This window comes from Cryptomeria japonica, chromosome 8 (genome assembly GCF_030272615.1).
Source record: "Cryptomeria japonica chromosome 8, Sugi_1.0, whole genome shotgun sequence".
NCBI classification, from domain to species: Eukaryota; Viridiplantae; Streptophyta; class Pinopsida; order Cupressales; family Cupressaceae; genus Cryptomeria; species Cryptomeria japonica.
This window is the reverse complement of record NC_081412.1, coordinates 666,350,705-666,366,416: the sequence shown is the minus strand read 5'-3', so window position 1 is coordinate 666,366,416 and position 15,712 is coordinate 666,350,705. Positions and strand designations below refer to the sequence as shown.

The 15,712-nt window shown below is 37.9% G+C and overlaps 1 protein-coding gene across 2 annotated transcripts in view; it reads left to right on the top strand.

Moving 5' to 3' along the window:
* The window catches only part of LOC131050086 (serine/threonine-protein kinase VIK), a 244,225-nt gene extending 228,817 nt beyond the window's left edge, over nt 1-15,408 (top strand). Inside the window, exons 8-12 of one of the 2 annotated variants that reach the window (XM_057984222.2) lie at nt 12,313-12,375; nt 12,510-12,625; nt 12,763-12,848; nt 14,872-14,990; nt 15,127-15,408. In XM_057984222.2, coding sequence (XP_057840205.2) covers nt 12,313-12,375; nt 12,510-12,625; nt 12,763-12,848; nt 14,872-14,990; nt 15,127-15,277 — 535 coding nt within the window. In that variant the 3' untranslated portion in view covers nt 15,278-15,408. The remainder of the gene's footprint in view (nt 1-12,312; nt 12,376-12,509; nt 12,626-12,762; nt 12,849-14,871; nt 14,991-15,126) is intronic. The other variant, XM_057984223.2, reaches the window with a different exon arrangement.
* The last annotated feature ends 304 nt before the right edge of the window (nt 15,409-15,712 follow it).

Below are 15,712 nucleotides of genomic sequence, written 5' to 3'. Positions count from 1 at the left end.
CTGGCAGCCAACAATCAGATCAGATCAGAATTGTTATTAAGTTACAGGCAGTAAACATCTTTGTTCTTGGCAGTATGCATGGGGATGGCTTAATACGTATGCTTAATATATGAAATATGATAATGCTTTTATGCAGAATTTAATAGTAATATTAATATAGACTGCAACACGTATGATAGTCATTCTTGATTTCACATACAGTGGTAGACCAGATCTGATGCATGTCAGATCTGCCCTTACAGCCACTAATATAATTAATGTTTTTTAATGTTTTTTTAGGCAGTGGTGGTATTATTAATTTAGATAATAGGTAATTAATAAATAGGTAACTAATAAATATATAAATGATTTATAATATAATATAATTCTTTTATTTGTTTATTTATATGTTCAAATCAAAATAAGGATTATATATATATAATATACACAATGTCTAAATCAGACAAATAAAAATATTAGATTTGGTTTATTTTAAGATGGAATTGTTTCCTAATCAATCTAGTTTAAGTCGTAAGTATGTGGAAATAGATAAATTATGGTTAAAACAGGCCTAAACTTAGTAGGGGACATTACATTGGGATGCTTCTGGTGAGATTTTTTTCTTACAACATATTTTGAACAATCTTTGTTGTTCACAGCTTGCTGCTACTCCTCTTTGCATTGACAACCAAAGTTCTGTTAAGATTCAAGATGAGGAATCGTGTTTTTTATGCTTGCACCAAACACATACATGTGAAGCTTCACTGTTTGCATAGGTTAGTTTCTAAGAAGATTTCAGGTCCTCTTTATAACCGGGAGAATTGGGAACCCCCTAGGTTTCTTACACCTCAACTAGCACTCCCCCTATAACTCAGCTAAGTTTGAAAACAGAACCAGTATTTACTCTCCAATGACACTAACAACCTATCTACACCCCAAAGGTACGGTGAACTCAGACTTATCCTCAATGTTCATCTTGAATTTGTTGGATATTGTGATAGACAAAAATATGTGAAAAGCATTTGCTCACCATTATATTAGAGAAAAGCATTGTGGGGTTTGGATGGAATGTGTAATATGCAGCCCTGTTCATAAATATACATTACATATCTAAATCCAACATACCCAGAAAATGCAACACTTGTCTAGCTTGAGCTAGTCACAAAATACACCAAAATGGAACTATGAAATGGATGTCAACCTTCAATATTGGCTCCATCTATTCTGAAGATAGGAAGGGTTGTGCAGGTCCAAGACGTCCCAAAACAGCAAGATATCATCCCTCAAACCCCTAGATGCCCAGCAAGGAGTGCATGTCCAACCTTTGGAGGTGTACGACCAACATAGGAGAGGTAGAGCCGGACAATGCAAGGAAAATCCACTAAAAACTCCCTCCTCAAACTCATGATCTGCAACTAAATGATATCTCCCCAAAAGCAGTAGCTATAAACTGATTTTTTGTATCAATAAATCCTCCATGAAGCTCCAATGTGTTTCCTAAATTAAACCCCGAGAAATTCTCTAGATGTTGTCTTTCAACTATGTAGAGAATGTTGCCTACAAGGGTTTCCGTCCTTACAAACCAAGAAAGCAATCTTCCCCAAAAGAAATAACAATATCCAATATCAAAACTAAACATATCCAAATCACTCCTCAAAATGCCTTTTTATACTTTCCTCAAGAGCTTCGAACCCCTTCATGAGGCCCACATTATTTTATAAAAGTCTTCTTTTAATTCTCCCATGTCTCTTTAAATATGAAGGGACATATATTAATAATAAGTCACTTTCACTTTATAATTGCCCCCCTCTAGTCTTTAATTAATTTAATTAAATTAATGATAAAGTTAAATCTTTAATTTAACTTTATGAATTAATAACTTTATTGTTATTTAATTTAAAACCCTTGAACTACATAAAATGCCGAGATAGTCTTCAAAACTGGTCCCACAAACAATTCTAAGAATAGTAACCCCACCAACTAACCCAATTAGTGTTCGAAACCGACTTCCTAAAAATAGTAAGTACTGGAAAACTATCCCAAAAACATTCTAGAAGAAGGCTTCTTGCTCATAATTCCAATGAGATCTCAACCAAAGTTCCTAGACTCTGACTCGGCAACGACTTGGCAAAATAAGAAAACCCTTGAAATTTAGAGATTTTTAATGATTTAAAACTTGTTTCATACACCCATTATTGAATTAAGCTTAAAGACACTATAACATCATCAAATAGAAGCGAATTTGATCACATACATAAATATACATCCATCACATTGGTAGAAATGTAAATTGTAGCTGAAGGAATTAGAAAACATAGATATATAGAGTTATAAATGTTGTCCAATGTGTATAAAATCCATGACTTCAAATGCTCCCAAACATATATGTAACTGTAAAGTGTAAACAAAAACAAGTCTATGGCTCAGGCTCTGGCTCAACCTCATCTATCTGCCTCCTAGAAAGGCGTCTAAGGTAGGTCCTGGATGACTGAGCAGCCATAGTCTCTACCTGTGATGTGCCAGTCTAAGTAGCCATAGGTGTTGTGCCTGATCGTTCTCTATCCTCCTCTGCCATAGCCACAGCCTCAGCCTCTCGTATGCCTGGTCAACCCACTCAAGGTCCTCATCAATGAAGATTGGATCGGTGGACTTAGTGAGCCAATCGAACTCGGGGTCGACTTCCTCTAGAGTGATCGGAGAGGAGTCAGTGTCCAAAATCTATCTAATCCTGAGACGGAGGTTGTAATGAACAAAGACTAGATCATTCAACCTCTCCACAGACAATCTATTTCGCAAAAAAAATCATTAAAAAATGTTATGTTTTTTCTATTTTTTTTACTGCACTTTTTTAAGTGACGTCGGTCGGGTCACGACCCTCGGACTCGGCGAATCAAGGAGTGACTCATTGACTCGGCAAGTCAGGGGAGTCACACCCCCTGACCCGTCCGAGCTCGGGTCAGGGTCACCGTGACCCGGCAGGGGTCACCCGGCCCGCTGACTCGCCGTGAGTCATGGAACTCTGATCTCAACTGACCATCAAATACTGCCAAAATGCCAAATTAATTGCCTCCAAGGTTCCCTAACCCTAACCCAATAGCCTACGGGAACCAACTGAATTGGCTAAAGGTCCACTAACTCCACTGGCTAGGAAGGGGACATTATAGAGCAGTGGATGTGGTTGTGCCTTTCTCAAGTGGTTCACTTCAAGTTGTAGATACAAATTCAGGGGCCTGCTTTCTATGGGCAATTTCAGAGATCAGAAACACATTTCCCAAGCGTTGGTGGGGGCAATTAGCAACATATAGTGTTTTTAAGCACAATGAGGGGAATTACTCTCCTAAATGGACATAATGCAGTTGTCATCTCCATTCAAAATCACCTGCAACTATCAAAACAGTTCAATGCAGACAAGGCAGCCAAGGCCATCTGATCTCTCATTTACATGGTGGGCTTGGTAAAGAGTCTGGATGGTACGGTTTCTCCCAAATTTATAAAGGTTGAAGATACTGAAGTTTTGAGCTCAACCAACTTGGTTTAGTAGATAGTTTTTATACAACCTATAGCATACAAAATATAGAAATTCGATTTATAGCAAATAAATTGTTTTAAATTATGTATGCTCAGATTTTCAAGAAGAGTTGCATATATTGTAAATATACATCTGATAAGAGATTTTGTAAATATACCCCGGTTCCAATTTTGAACACACACACACACACACACACACACACATATATATATATATATGAAAAAACGGAGATGCGTTCCCCCAAAAAAAAACCATGTCTCCTATAGGGGGACATTTCCAAGACTTGGGGACTTGGGGGAAACACCCCCCCACATCACCATCAGTTCCACCACCTCTAGTGGGGACACCGTTGGGTCGCTTGCTATATGTCACATGTCGTTACATACTGATTGTAACCTTTAACTTCATGAAAACTAGCTGGCCTTTCATGGGACACTCCTAGAGATGTTATATTGTAGATTTTACCTTGAAGATTTCAATTCACCTCTATTTTTTATATCAACACCACCAATGTGCCCTCACTGTCCCCAAATTTAGGCCCTTGGTCCCCCCATCCCCGAAACCCATCCTTGCGTCCCCCTACCCCCCAATCAAGAAACTCCGTGGAACATTGATATATATACATATGTCAACCGGATTGTGTTGTCATTGATGTCAATCGGTATGGGATGTTGACCAGTAAGTATTGGAGACCGGTATGGTATGACAACCGGTAAGTGATGGTTTGGAAGTATGTTGTTGCCAACTGCTAAGCATGTGACCGGTAAGAAAGCAAGGTGAGCTAATGAAGAAGGGTAGTGTTGTGATGTTTTCACACATCGCCCCATTGCAAATAGGGACCCCTGCTTTTTTTTTTGCTTTTTAGGGTTTGTTTTTAGGGTTTTGTCTGTTAGCCTTTGCATTTTGAGTGTCGCCAAGGGGATCACATGGATAGCAAGTCCTGCTTGAGTGATGTCCTGATCCTGAAATTTGGCTAAGTCTGAAAGTCCTGATCCTGAAATTTGACTAAGTCTGGAAATTGAAAAACCTCCAAAAACTAGATTTTGCAATATAACTCCTGGAGGTCTGAAACCACTCTCAAACATCCTGAAAGTATATATGGAATATAACTTAAAGTATAAGAAAGAATTTCTTATACTTAAATGTTATATTCCATAAAAATTATCCTGATAGAGAGTTCAAAAAGTCAAATTTCGCTCCTGTCCTTCACTGAGGATCCAGAGCGAATTTCGCTCCTGACCCTCACAGGAGGTCCAAGGCGAATCGCTCCCATCCCTCACCAAGGGTCCAGGGCGAAAAAGCTTATTGAAGTCATTCCTAACCTTGTTTGGTCAAATTGAAACATCAAAGGCGTGGTGGAGGACGAAATGAACGTGATAAAGCATCCAGATTTGATTAAAGCAATGAAATGATGGAGTTTTGCCTAGAAGGGTAATTTCGCTCCTGTCCATCACTGAAGGACCAGAGCGATTTTCTTTATAGACACATTTTTAGACCTTTCTTGGACTTGAACTCTAATTCATGGCATGTAACAAGATGAAATCTTCCCTAGCAAAGACATTTCATGATGAAAGATGAAGCATTTTGGCCTAGAAGGCAAAATTCGCTCTTGTCCCTCACTGAAGGACTGGAGCTTGAATTTCAAATTTGCACTATTTTTGCAAGATCAAAATGATTTTATGATTTGAAGAAATCAAGGAAAACATGATTTGTGCGTTGAATACAATTTGAATGGTCCACAAACAAGGAAAACAACCCAAATGACAAAAGGCACTCCTGTCCCTTGATCAAGGTCCAGAGCGATTTTCCAAAAGTGCAATTTTCTTGCAAGGACAAAACAAGTTTTGTGATTGAAATGAATGGAAGTAGGTGTGTTTCACCCGTTGAAGATAATTTGGAGGGCTAGCAAAGGACAGATAAGCTTGAAATTACAAAATCGCTCCTGTCCCTCACTGAAGGACCAGGGCGAAAAACCTAACATCTAGCACTTCTCGCCAAGTTTGGACAAATCTAAGCCAAGGTGCAAGTTTGAAATGATGTTTGAAATGCCTTGAGGTGGAATTAAGATGCTATGATTACAAATTTTGATGACAATTTGCAAATTCGCTCCTGTCATCTCCAAGGGACCAGAGCAAAATTTCCAAGTATGCCCATTTACCTTACATTTTGAGATGATATTTTCGTTTCCAAGATTCAAGAGGGAGTGAAGTGTGATGTTCTACGCCTTGAGGGTAATTTGAAGATTGAAGCGATCAAGAATTTGCACAAAGGACTCAAAAGCGCTCCTGTCCCTCTCCAAGGATCCAGGGCGATTTTTTCAAAACCAATAACTTCCCTCCAAGATTACGTTGAGGCAAGGTTGTACAAGGGTGGAAAGGGTCTTCTAAAGCATGGTGAACAAAGATTTGACTTCAAAGTTTGCTAATCCTAGGCTAAAATGCAAAAGTCGCCCCTGTCCCTCACTGGAGGACCAGAGCGAAAGTTTTTGAAACACCTATTTTGCCTTGCAAAGAGCAAGCTAAACGTGTATGGAATGGATGAGAGAGATCATTACTTACCCCACAACGAGAATCAACAAATAAAAGGATGAAGGATTGAGAGCAAAAGTGAAAAGTCGCTCCTGTCCCTCACCAAGGGTCCAGGGCGAAATTGGTGATGTCCTTCATTTTCACATCATTTGAGCGTTGATATTTTAATTTTGAGGCCTTTGGAGATATTGAATCAAATTCGCATTAAATTAAGGCATTTTTAATTTAATAAATTAATTTTTAAGCCTTGAAATTAATAAAAATTCCCTTGGAGGCATTTAAAATTAATTTTTATTAAATTAAAATTAAATGTGGAGTGCACAAGGCATTATTTTGCTTTTATTTGACAAGTCGGCCTACTCCTTTTGAGGTTTTATTTATTATTTCACCTTTTATTGCTAGGTCGGCCTCATGGGTAAGTGGAAGGTGAGCGCTCTATATATTGGAGGTGTTTTTTCACAATTCGAATCATTCAATCATCCTTTCAAGTGTGAATTTGGAGAGCTAATTGAAGGTGCGAAATCTAGCTAGAGTGCAGCGAATTTCTACTAGTTGTGGCGACTAAGGAGGGCAAAATTCATCTTGAAGGCTATTGGAGAGGCGAATTTCTTGCTAGATTGGAGGATAATTTCTAGATTTTTTGAAGGTATTTGAAGGCGAATTTCCAGATTTTTGAAGAGGCTAGTGGAGTTTATTCTTTTCCAAGCTAGAGGAGGCGCAATTTGTTCAAGAGAAGGCTTTGATCTACACTTTGCCTAGCGAAATCTTTTTTTTTTTTTACATCATTTCTTAGAGTTTAATACTCAAGAGGAGGTATGGCAAAATCATCTTAACACCCTTGTTCAAGGTTTGATTTTTAGACATTTTTTAGAAAAGTCTAAGTATTGCATGATTAATTAGGAAATGATAACTCAAGATTTATCATGAAGTTTCCTAATTAATATCTTTTATCTTCCTAATTTCTACACTTCAAGATATAATACTAATTGTGAAATGTTGTGTAGGCATTAAATGGAGATCCCGGAGTTGGAAAATCAAGCCAGATCAAGGACGAGCTCCTCCAGCCTAGCATCGACAAGGACGACCTTCTTCGATCCAGCATCATCAGGATAAGGGCAACCTCTTCCAGTCCAGTATTCCAAGGCGGGGTACATCATCATCCTGCAAATCAAGGACACAAGAAGTCAGAGCAAAGGGTTCGTTGAAGAAGCAGATAGTTTTAGAAGAGTCAATTAAAGCTAGCTTCCCAGCAACATCAATTTGACATCAACCAAGTGTCAGATGAGTTGGCATCCCAGCCATCACTCCTCCAGTCGGATTGGTCGACCTCAACATGTCCAGATTCAATGTACCTAACTCATGGAAGGTGGCACAAACTTCTATGTACCTACCCCAGCTATCTATTGGTCGATTTTTCCAGAGAAGACATGTGTCCTAAGGATGTAATTTTATCATTGGTCAAGCATTAAATGTTATGTAATGGTTGTAACAAACCCTAATTAAGGTTTTAATTATTGAATCTTGGCCATTGATCTCAAATTGATCTTAGCCATCGAGTTGTATTGTGGGCACTATATAAGCCCCGGCTCTTCATTTGTAAAGGCAGTTAGAAGGAGTTAAAAAGGAGAACAGAATAGAAGATAGAGAGTCAGTAGTTAGAATGGCGAATTAGTCTAGCAATTAGAGTAGAATAGGAGGACAAGGCAAGAAATTGTTGCCATTGATTGTAAACAAACTCCATTTTCATTGAAGTAATGGTGAAGTGTGTCGTTTCTTGCAATATGCATGGTTTCTTGTCGAATCTTCAATCTTAGATGGTAGATGATTAGATGAATGGAAGAAATGTGCTTGATTGATGGTGAAATTCGTATATCCATACTACTAGCAGTTTGTTGATTGCAGACTTGCCTTGTGTAGTCAACTAGAATCACTCAGCTTAAGCTTAACTTCAATTGTCGCTTCTTCATTGATATGCATCAGCCTGATGGTGTCTATGCCTGCAGTGATGATTTGAACATCATAAAGCTTTCCTTCGAAGATCGCACTAACCTTGTGGAGATGGTCTTGGGATGTCAAAACAAGACTTAGTTAGAATTTCATCAAAGATCATTCATTGCTCTTACATTCTTAGTGTTAGGATTAGATCCTTTCCTCGCCCTCATCTTTTTTCCTTTTTTCAAGTCAAAGCTAGTAAAATCCTGTGTTCCAGCAATGTTCAAAGCAAATCAGAAGTTCAGTCATCAAGTGTAAGTCCCCTTGTGATTCCAGCAAATCACATCATACCACAGAGAGCTTATCCACACGTAGAGATCCTACATCGAAGAACCTTGAAGTCACCCTAATTGATCCTTTTCAGGATATCTTCAGCATTCAGAGGCTTTACTCAAGAGAGGATAAGGTACCCTTGGGTATTTTATTCTGTGTTTGATAGTGTACAAAATACACGTCAACAGGTAGACAACCGGTATGCAGTTTGATTGATGATATTCAACAGGTGTCCCACCGGTTAAGATGTTGTCACAGATTAAGGAGAAAACTGACAGAGATTGTGTTGCAGCAAGATAGTAAGGAAGGTCAACTGGTTTTCACCAAATGTTCAGCAGGCTAAGTGCTTCAATCCATCTACTCCCACCGGTAAGTGGTCATACTGAGCTTATCTCACAACATGCATGGAATGCATCATAACCCTCCGAGATAAGACAGTCAGAGAAGTTGAAGCTAGGTGGTTGAAGACACATACTGGATGACCAAAGTGAAATTAGAAGCCTCCAACATGTGAAACCAAAGATGTGCACTGGATCAGCAAGACAAGGCATGATGAGTTACTGGGACAGAGAAGGAAGAGTAAATAAGTGATGAGTTTGTCACTTTGACAAACCAGTTGAGAGGAGAACCGGTCTAATGAAGATGAGGTAAGGTTTAGCAGTTGCTAACATGCAATTACCAAAATGATGATATCAACAAAGATCCCCGTTGTTGATTGATGTCTTTGTTGTCATGCCACCGGTATGATAGAATGTGTGCATTGAAGATTGTTGACATGCTAGTGTCAATCGGTAAGGATGTCAACCGACAAGAGACCAAAGAGGCATAGGTGAAAGGCTCTCACCAGATGAAGATGTGTATGGTGACTCACTCTGGACATGTGTCTTGTTTTAGTGACCGGGCTAATGTGATCCCACCGGCAGAACAAGAGAAAAGCATGGCATGAAGGTTTACCGGTTAGTGTATAACCGGCAAGGTAAGATGGACCGGTAGTATGAAGTATACCGGTTGTGTGTTGTGGTCAGTGACTAAGTCTAAACTGACACAAGTGACTGAGCTGAGGTGGATGCGGACAAAGAGGACACATGGACTCCAAGTGTCAAACATGCAGTAGTCAGTGAAGAGTGTTTTGGTGAGGTAGTTGGTGATTGGTCGACATTAATGTCAATTGCATAAATCACAGGTCAAGAGCAGAAGGGTGCGGCTCGAGGCAGATCAGATGGTTGACGTTTGTGTTGCAACGATCAATGCAGGATATCCAAGTGCAAATCGGATCTAGTGAAGGCAACCAAGAGATCACTTGATGTGATTGGCAAATGCAGGTCGATGATCAGTTTGCCTGGTTGCTAAATATAGCAAACGTGTATTGGAAGCAACGAGATTGGCAGTGATGTGTGATTGCTTGCAAGTCGTCAATGCCCATGCAGATCAAATATGATTTGTTACTGTCCACAATCAGTGGAAGGAACCCTTGTGTGCCAAGATTTGATTCTCCGTTTTGGCGGGAAAGCTTGGCTATAAATATGCAGGTAGAAGACCTAAGTGATTGATGCTGCTAGATGATAAGGAGCTGGATATTGAAAATCAAAGTGTGAGAGTGCAGCAGAGAGTTGATTAGTCAAAGTGTAATCTACAGAAGATCATAGTGACTGAGTGCTTGAGAGAACTGGTAAGAGGGTTTAACCGGTGAGGTTAAAGTTGTTGGTATTTTGGTATGGTTTTGTCATTGATGTCAACACCTACTAAAACACTAGCACTTTGGAAATCCAGCAACATTCATCGGCAAGCAAGTAACTATTGCACAGTTACTGGTATATGGTTCACCGACAGGATATAATGTTCACCGGCACTTGGAATGATATGGAAGACACTTGGTAATGTCGAAGACATCGTGTGGACACTTTGTTTTGAAGAATTAATCATTGGTATATTCATATTTGCATATTTGCTTTTACCGGTAAAATAGGTCCAGGGTTATCTAGGGTTACACCGGCAGGTTTATCTTTTCCAGTTCAGCATGGCACACTATGGAGATGATTTATTATTGTTGTAAATGCATTAAGCCGACATGTTTAATCGGTTATTGCATCGAATATTATATTGTATGTAAAATGTTTTTTATTGTAATATCTTGTAGAGCCAACCTACTAAAATTGGTCTTAGGTTATGGTATAAATGTAAGATCTTATTTGTAAGATCGAATGTGGAATGCGAAAAAGAATTGTGTGAAGGTATATGCGAGATTAAGCAGAGGTATACACGAAGACATCATTTGAAGGTGAAGCTAGGTTTTTGTAGAAGCATATCAGCATTACACCGGTACTGAATCCAGCATATGAAGATGCTATTTTGTGCAGTACATTCTTATTGGATTTAACCATCCAACTGTAGTCAGTGTGACTCCCATTTTGTGATTGAGCAGTGAGCTCTAGGCTGTTGGCCTTTCTGCATGTGCACACCCCATTTATGTACACTTACTATCTGCAGTAGTATCATCTAATTGTGGTTAAGGTTTCCCACCGTGGTTTTTCCCCTTACAGGGTTTCCACGTACAAATATTGTTGTTATGTGTTGTGGATGACTATGTTTATGTTTCATGCATTAATCTCTACCTGTATAGCAATTTACTGTTAACACTGTCTACCGGTACACTTAACTGGTTTACCGGTATTAAGCATTAAGTTGGTTAATTGGTTTTTGGTTTAAATTTATTAGACAATTGATTCAACACCCCCCACCCCCCCCCTCTCAGTTGTCTCCAGGACCTAACAAAAGTGACCAGTGAGCTATCATAGAAACTAACAGATCGTTTAACTGGTTGTGTCCAACCGGTAAGAAGGCAGCAATGAGTGAGTTTCAGAGAAAATCCAACAAGGCAGAAGTTGAGCAGAGGCATAGTGACAGAAAGGATTCAACCAATAAGGGTTGAGGCAACCGGTGAAGCAGTTGCAGAGTCTATCAATTCTCCTAACCGACAGTGTTTGAACCGATAGGACTGAAGCAGAGAAGCAGTGAAGAGATAAAACCAGCATAGAGAGGATTCTACCGGTAAGTCAGAGGGAGAGTGAAGGGAGATCCGGCAGAGCTGATGCAAAGAACATAGAGCATCAAACAAAGATATGTGTGAGAGTTACAAAGCTCATTTGTAACAAGGTTATTACTATTGTATTGATATATTTCATTGTAATCACTGAGTTGGAGCTTGGTGCAAGGGTTGGTGCTCCTTGGGTTGGTGCCTAAACTTTGTAATATGTTGTTCATTGTGAGGCTGGATTGGAGCAGTAGACTTCGGCAGCATTTCTCACCGAGGTTTTTCCCATGTTGGGTTTTCCTCGTATATCCAATGTTAAGTGATGTGCCTTTTGTGTGTGTTTGCATTTTGGCCTTCTCCCTATCTCACCGGTATATTCACCTTGTGTTAGATCTACTAACCGGTACACACATTTAGGATTAAAAGGGCTAAGTTTGGAAACCACTGATTCACCCCCCCTCTCAGTGGCATCTTGTGTTCTACAATATATATACATACATGCATATTCCCTCAATTCACCAAACAAAAAGAAAAGGATTGGTATAGTAGGTAAGAATGAGAATCCTCTTTTCAATGCAATTTTAATAACAAAAATGAAGAGGTGTAATAAATAAGTAGCCAGCAGATGTGGTGGTTGACACATGACTCTTCACAATGCTGGTGCTAATATCCTTCATTCCTCCTCTTGAAGTTTATTAATGACTGCAAGGAACAAGACAAACCACAGATCCTGGAAATTGTTATCAATAAAAGTTCTTCTCTGATCTTTGTTTATGAAAAATATGTGATTTGTTGGGTTTTTCCACGTTGGTACTGTACTCGACTTTAAAAAAAATTCCAGTGTGTAAAAGAAAAACTATAGATGGTTAAATAATCTAATTGAAGTTTATAATGTGCCTTTACGTTTACACAGTCTGGTATAGCTTAAGAAAAACTTTTCTCATGTATAGTTTTTCATTGAATTGACAATTTCTTTGCAGAGGGATGAATTATCTTCATCAACATAAACCAACACCAATCATACACCGCGATTTGACACCAAGGTATTGGCAAAACTGTTTTAGTTTTATTTTAAGTGATTTTACACCTGAATCAAATGTAACAATTTCTAGAGTTATTAGCTACTTTTAGAGTTCTTGTATTAATTTAATTCCTTTTCTTTTGTTTGTTTAAATAGGAATGTTTTGCAGGATGAGGAAGGGCATTTGAAAGTTACTGATTTTGGGTTGAGCAGGATAGTTCAAGATAAGAATGTTGCAGAGCCTGTTAAAATGACTGGCGGGACAGGCTCATGTAGGAGTTTCTCTAGTCATAATCTTAGGCTATAAATCTACTATCTCTTCTTAGTCTTGGTGCATGGTAAGTCTTATATTTGTGCTTTACATCTTGAATGTCATGAACTGAATTTAGTCCATTGGTTAATCTGGCAGATCGATACATGGCTCCTGAGATTTATCGTGAAGAAAATTATGACAAGAGTATAGATGTCTTCTCTTTTGCTTTCATAGTGCAAGAGGTATGTTTGATTTGAGACTCTTGGGCATATGGCCACAACATCTAAATACGATATATGAAGTATGAACAATTATGGTTTTCATGCCCAATAGCTGCTTAGTAAGGTAAAGGAAAAGAATCAACCCAATGATTTCCATCTTCAATAAATCCCTCTGATTGATGTCAACTTAGATTAAGTTACAGAAACAGGAATGCTCATCAAGCGGTAATTCCATACAAGAGCAGAACTGCCTCAGTAAACTTCCCTTTCTCCATGTAGATCTCATCGAGACCCCTAGACTATCTATCTCAGAGTCTTCTTCAACGTAGAAAAGGAAAATGTGGTGTTTAAACAATAATTTCCAACAGGAAACATCTTTGACCTTTGTATATTATGTAACGATTTCTTTACATTCTCCAATTTCATATAATCAATTGTCTGTCTACAAAGAACAAGTAATAATACAAGGTATTCCATTAGATTTAGGTTGGGAACGTATCCACAATATTGTAACCTGGGTCTCATTGAAGTAAGCACCCATTACCGTTGAACACAATGCATATGGATTACTTCCTTGTTCATTTTCATTGCCACATTTCTTTGTATGAATTGATAATAATTTCTCTCCACTACCTTGATTTCACAAACATGGTATCATAGAGATCCCTGTTGGGAACAATAAGATGTGACCTTGTGTTCTCCCATTAGTTTGACCTATTTCTGCCTCTATTTATTCCTTTTTATATCAGTTTTGGACAGGTTATTTAAAAAAGGACTAACATCCTTGCTTAGATAGAAAATCACAATCAAAACCTCTTGGGTTTTGTTATAGCCACCTAATCCAGGAGAGAACGCAACATTACAAAACAAGCAAATTATGCCTATGGTAACTTCAGTGTTTATAATTATAGCATGCAGTTATACTATATATTTCTTTTGCAGCACCACTTCCAATATGTGCCTTGATGGTAACAGTACATAGCGTTCGGGCCACAGGATACTGACATAGACTACAGTATCAGACCCAAATTGACCAGAGTCTGATAAAGCAAAAACTGAACTGGAATCAGAAATTGACTGTCAATTATGCTTACAGACAAGGCAGTAAAGTGCAATTGTGCATGCGGCTTCCTCTACTCCTGGTCTTCCACCGCCACTTGGTCAGGACTCAGAACCATCCACCAGCACTTCGTTTACATTCATAGCAGAAAGGGTGGGTTCTGCCTCCATTTTAATAGTATGAAATTTTCAGTCATCCATTAACTCCTTGGGCAGAACTGACCTTTGCCATGTTTTGTTTCATCATATGTCCTACCATACTCTTCATACAATGCTACATTGTATCCAACATCGTTACAAATCTTCCATCTACTGAATGACCTCATGAATTGCCAGGGTTTTTTGGCAATGATACCCTCACATGACCAAGGGTTCCTTTGGCAGCTCCACTGAAATTCAACGAGTCAACCTAATAATAAAGGATTTCATTACCTCATATTTCCAAGTTTTTCCACCTTTCCTATTATTAAGAATTCCCATTTAATAATATGTAACCTGGTATTGTTAGACTTGTTCAATATAATCATATTGTAGAATCTTAACCCCATCTCCTAGGGGTTTGTATGAACAAATTCGTAGCAACAATCATTTTACAGTTATTTTTCTTTTGCGAATGAATAGTGTAGATGTAATTTTCCTTGTTGATTGATACTCTTGGAGCCTGACGAAACTCCATTTTCAACAAATCGGATATGGTATTTTAACAAACGAATGCCAGTTTGTATTTTGCCCTCCAATGAACAGAATTGATATGATGAGAAATCATCTTCGCTTGTATGAATAAGTTCATTATGAGTAGATGGCTTTACAGACAACGTACATTTTATTATAAGTAGATAGTTCTTTAGATCAGGAGAGTTCTATAGATGGTGTAAGCCTCATTGAATCTAATAGAAAATAAATGAAAATTTCATATTATTGTTTACAACCAAAAAATGATGTTGCTTAACAATTTTGATTCAATTATGTGTAATTTGTGTTCTAGATGTTTGAGGGAGGACCTTCAAATAGATATGAACATCCCCAAGTATTAGCAGAAAGGCGTGCAAACGAGAATCATAGACCAGCACTCATGGCATCTTACTATACTAAAGAAATTAAAGAGTGCGTAATAGCTTGTGATTGCTACAAATTTCATGGACCACACACTGATACAATCGTTCTAGTTTGTAAGGAATATACATTAGTATTATTTCTTGTTGAATTTTAAAGGGAATATAAGATTTCTCCTTTTTTGCAGGCTACTTCGGAAATGCTGGGATAAGGATCCTAGCAAGAGACCACCATTTGAGGCAATTATCAATGAACTAGAGATGATGGAAGTACAAATACGGAAGTCAAAAAAAAAGATGCATCCTCAATATTGGCTTAACAATTGTTGTGTAATGTAAAGAATATATAAACGATCCATTCTAACAAAAAGTTGACGATTGACTTTGAGCTAGAATGCTTTCCTATGTATATAAGACAATAAATGCAGAGCAAAAAGTTAATATATTTAACACTTAGTTTATATTAAATATTTTCTTATTACCTTTTTGTAATGGCAATGTTGTCTTTTTTTTCATATTTTCTAGTTAAATACATTTATAATTTATTTTTCTAAATTGAGAAAAATCTACTTTAACCAAATTATGGTTTGAGGAGTTTGTAACTAATCTAATTAAAAAATATATTATATTTAAATATTCATGATGTTAGGCAAGAACATTAATAATCTGTGTGTCCTCATATTCTATACATGGAATGGAAATGTCACAAGGGACCTTAATCATATTATTTGAATAGTTTGGAAAGCGATTAAAAAACCATAACAAAATGGAATA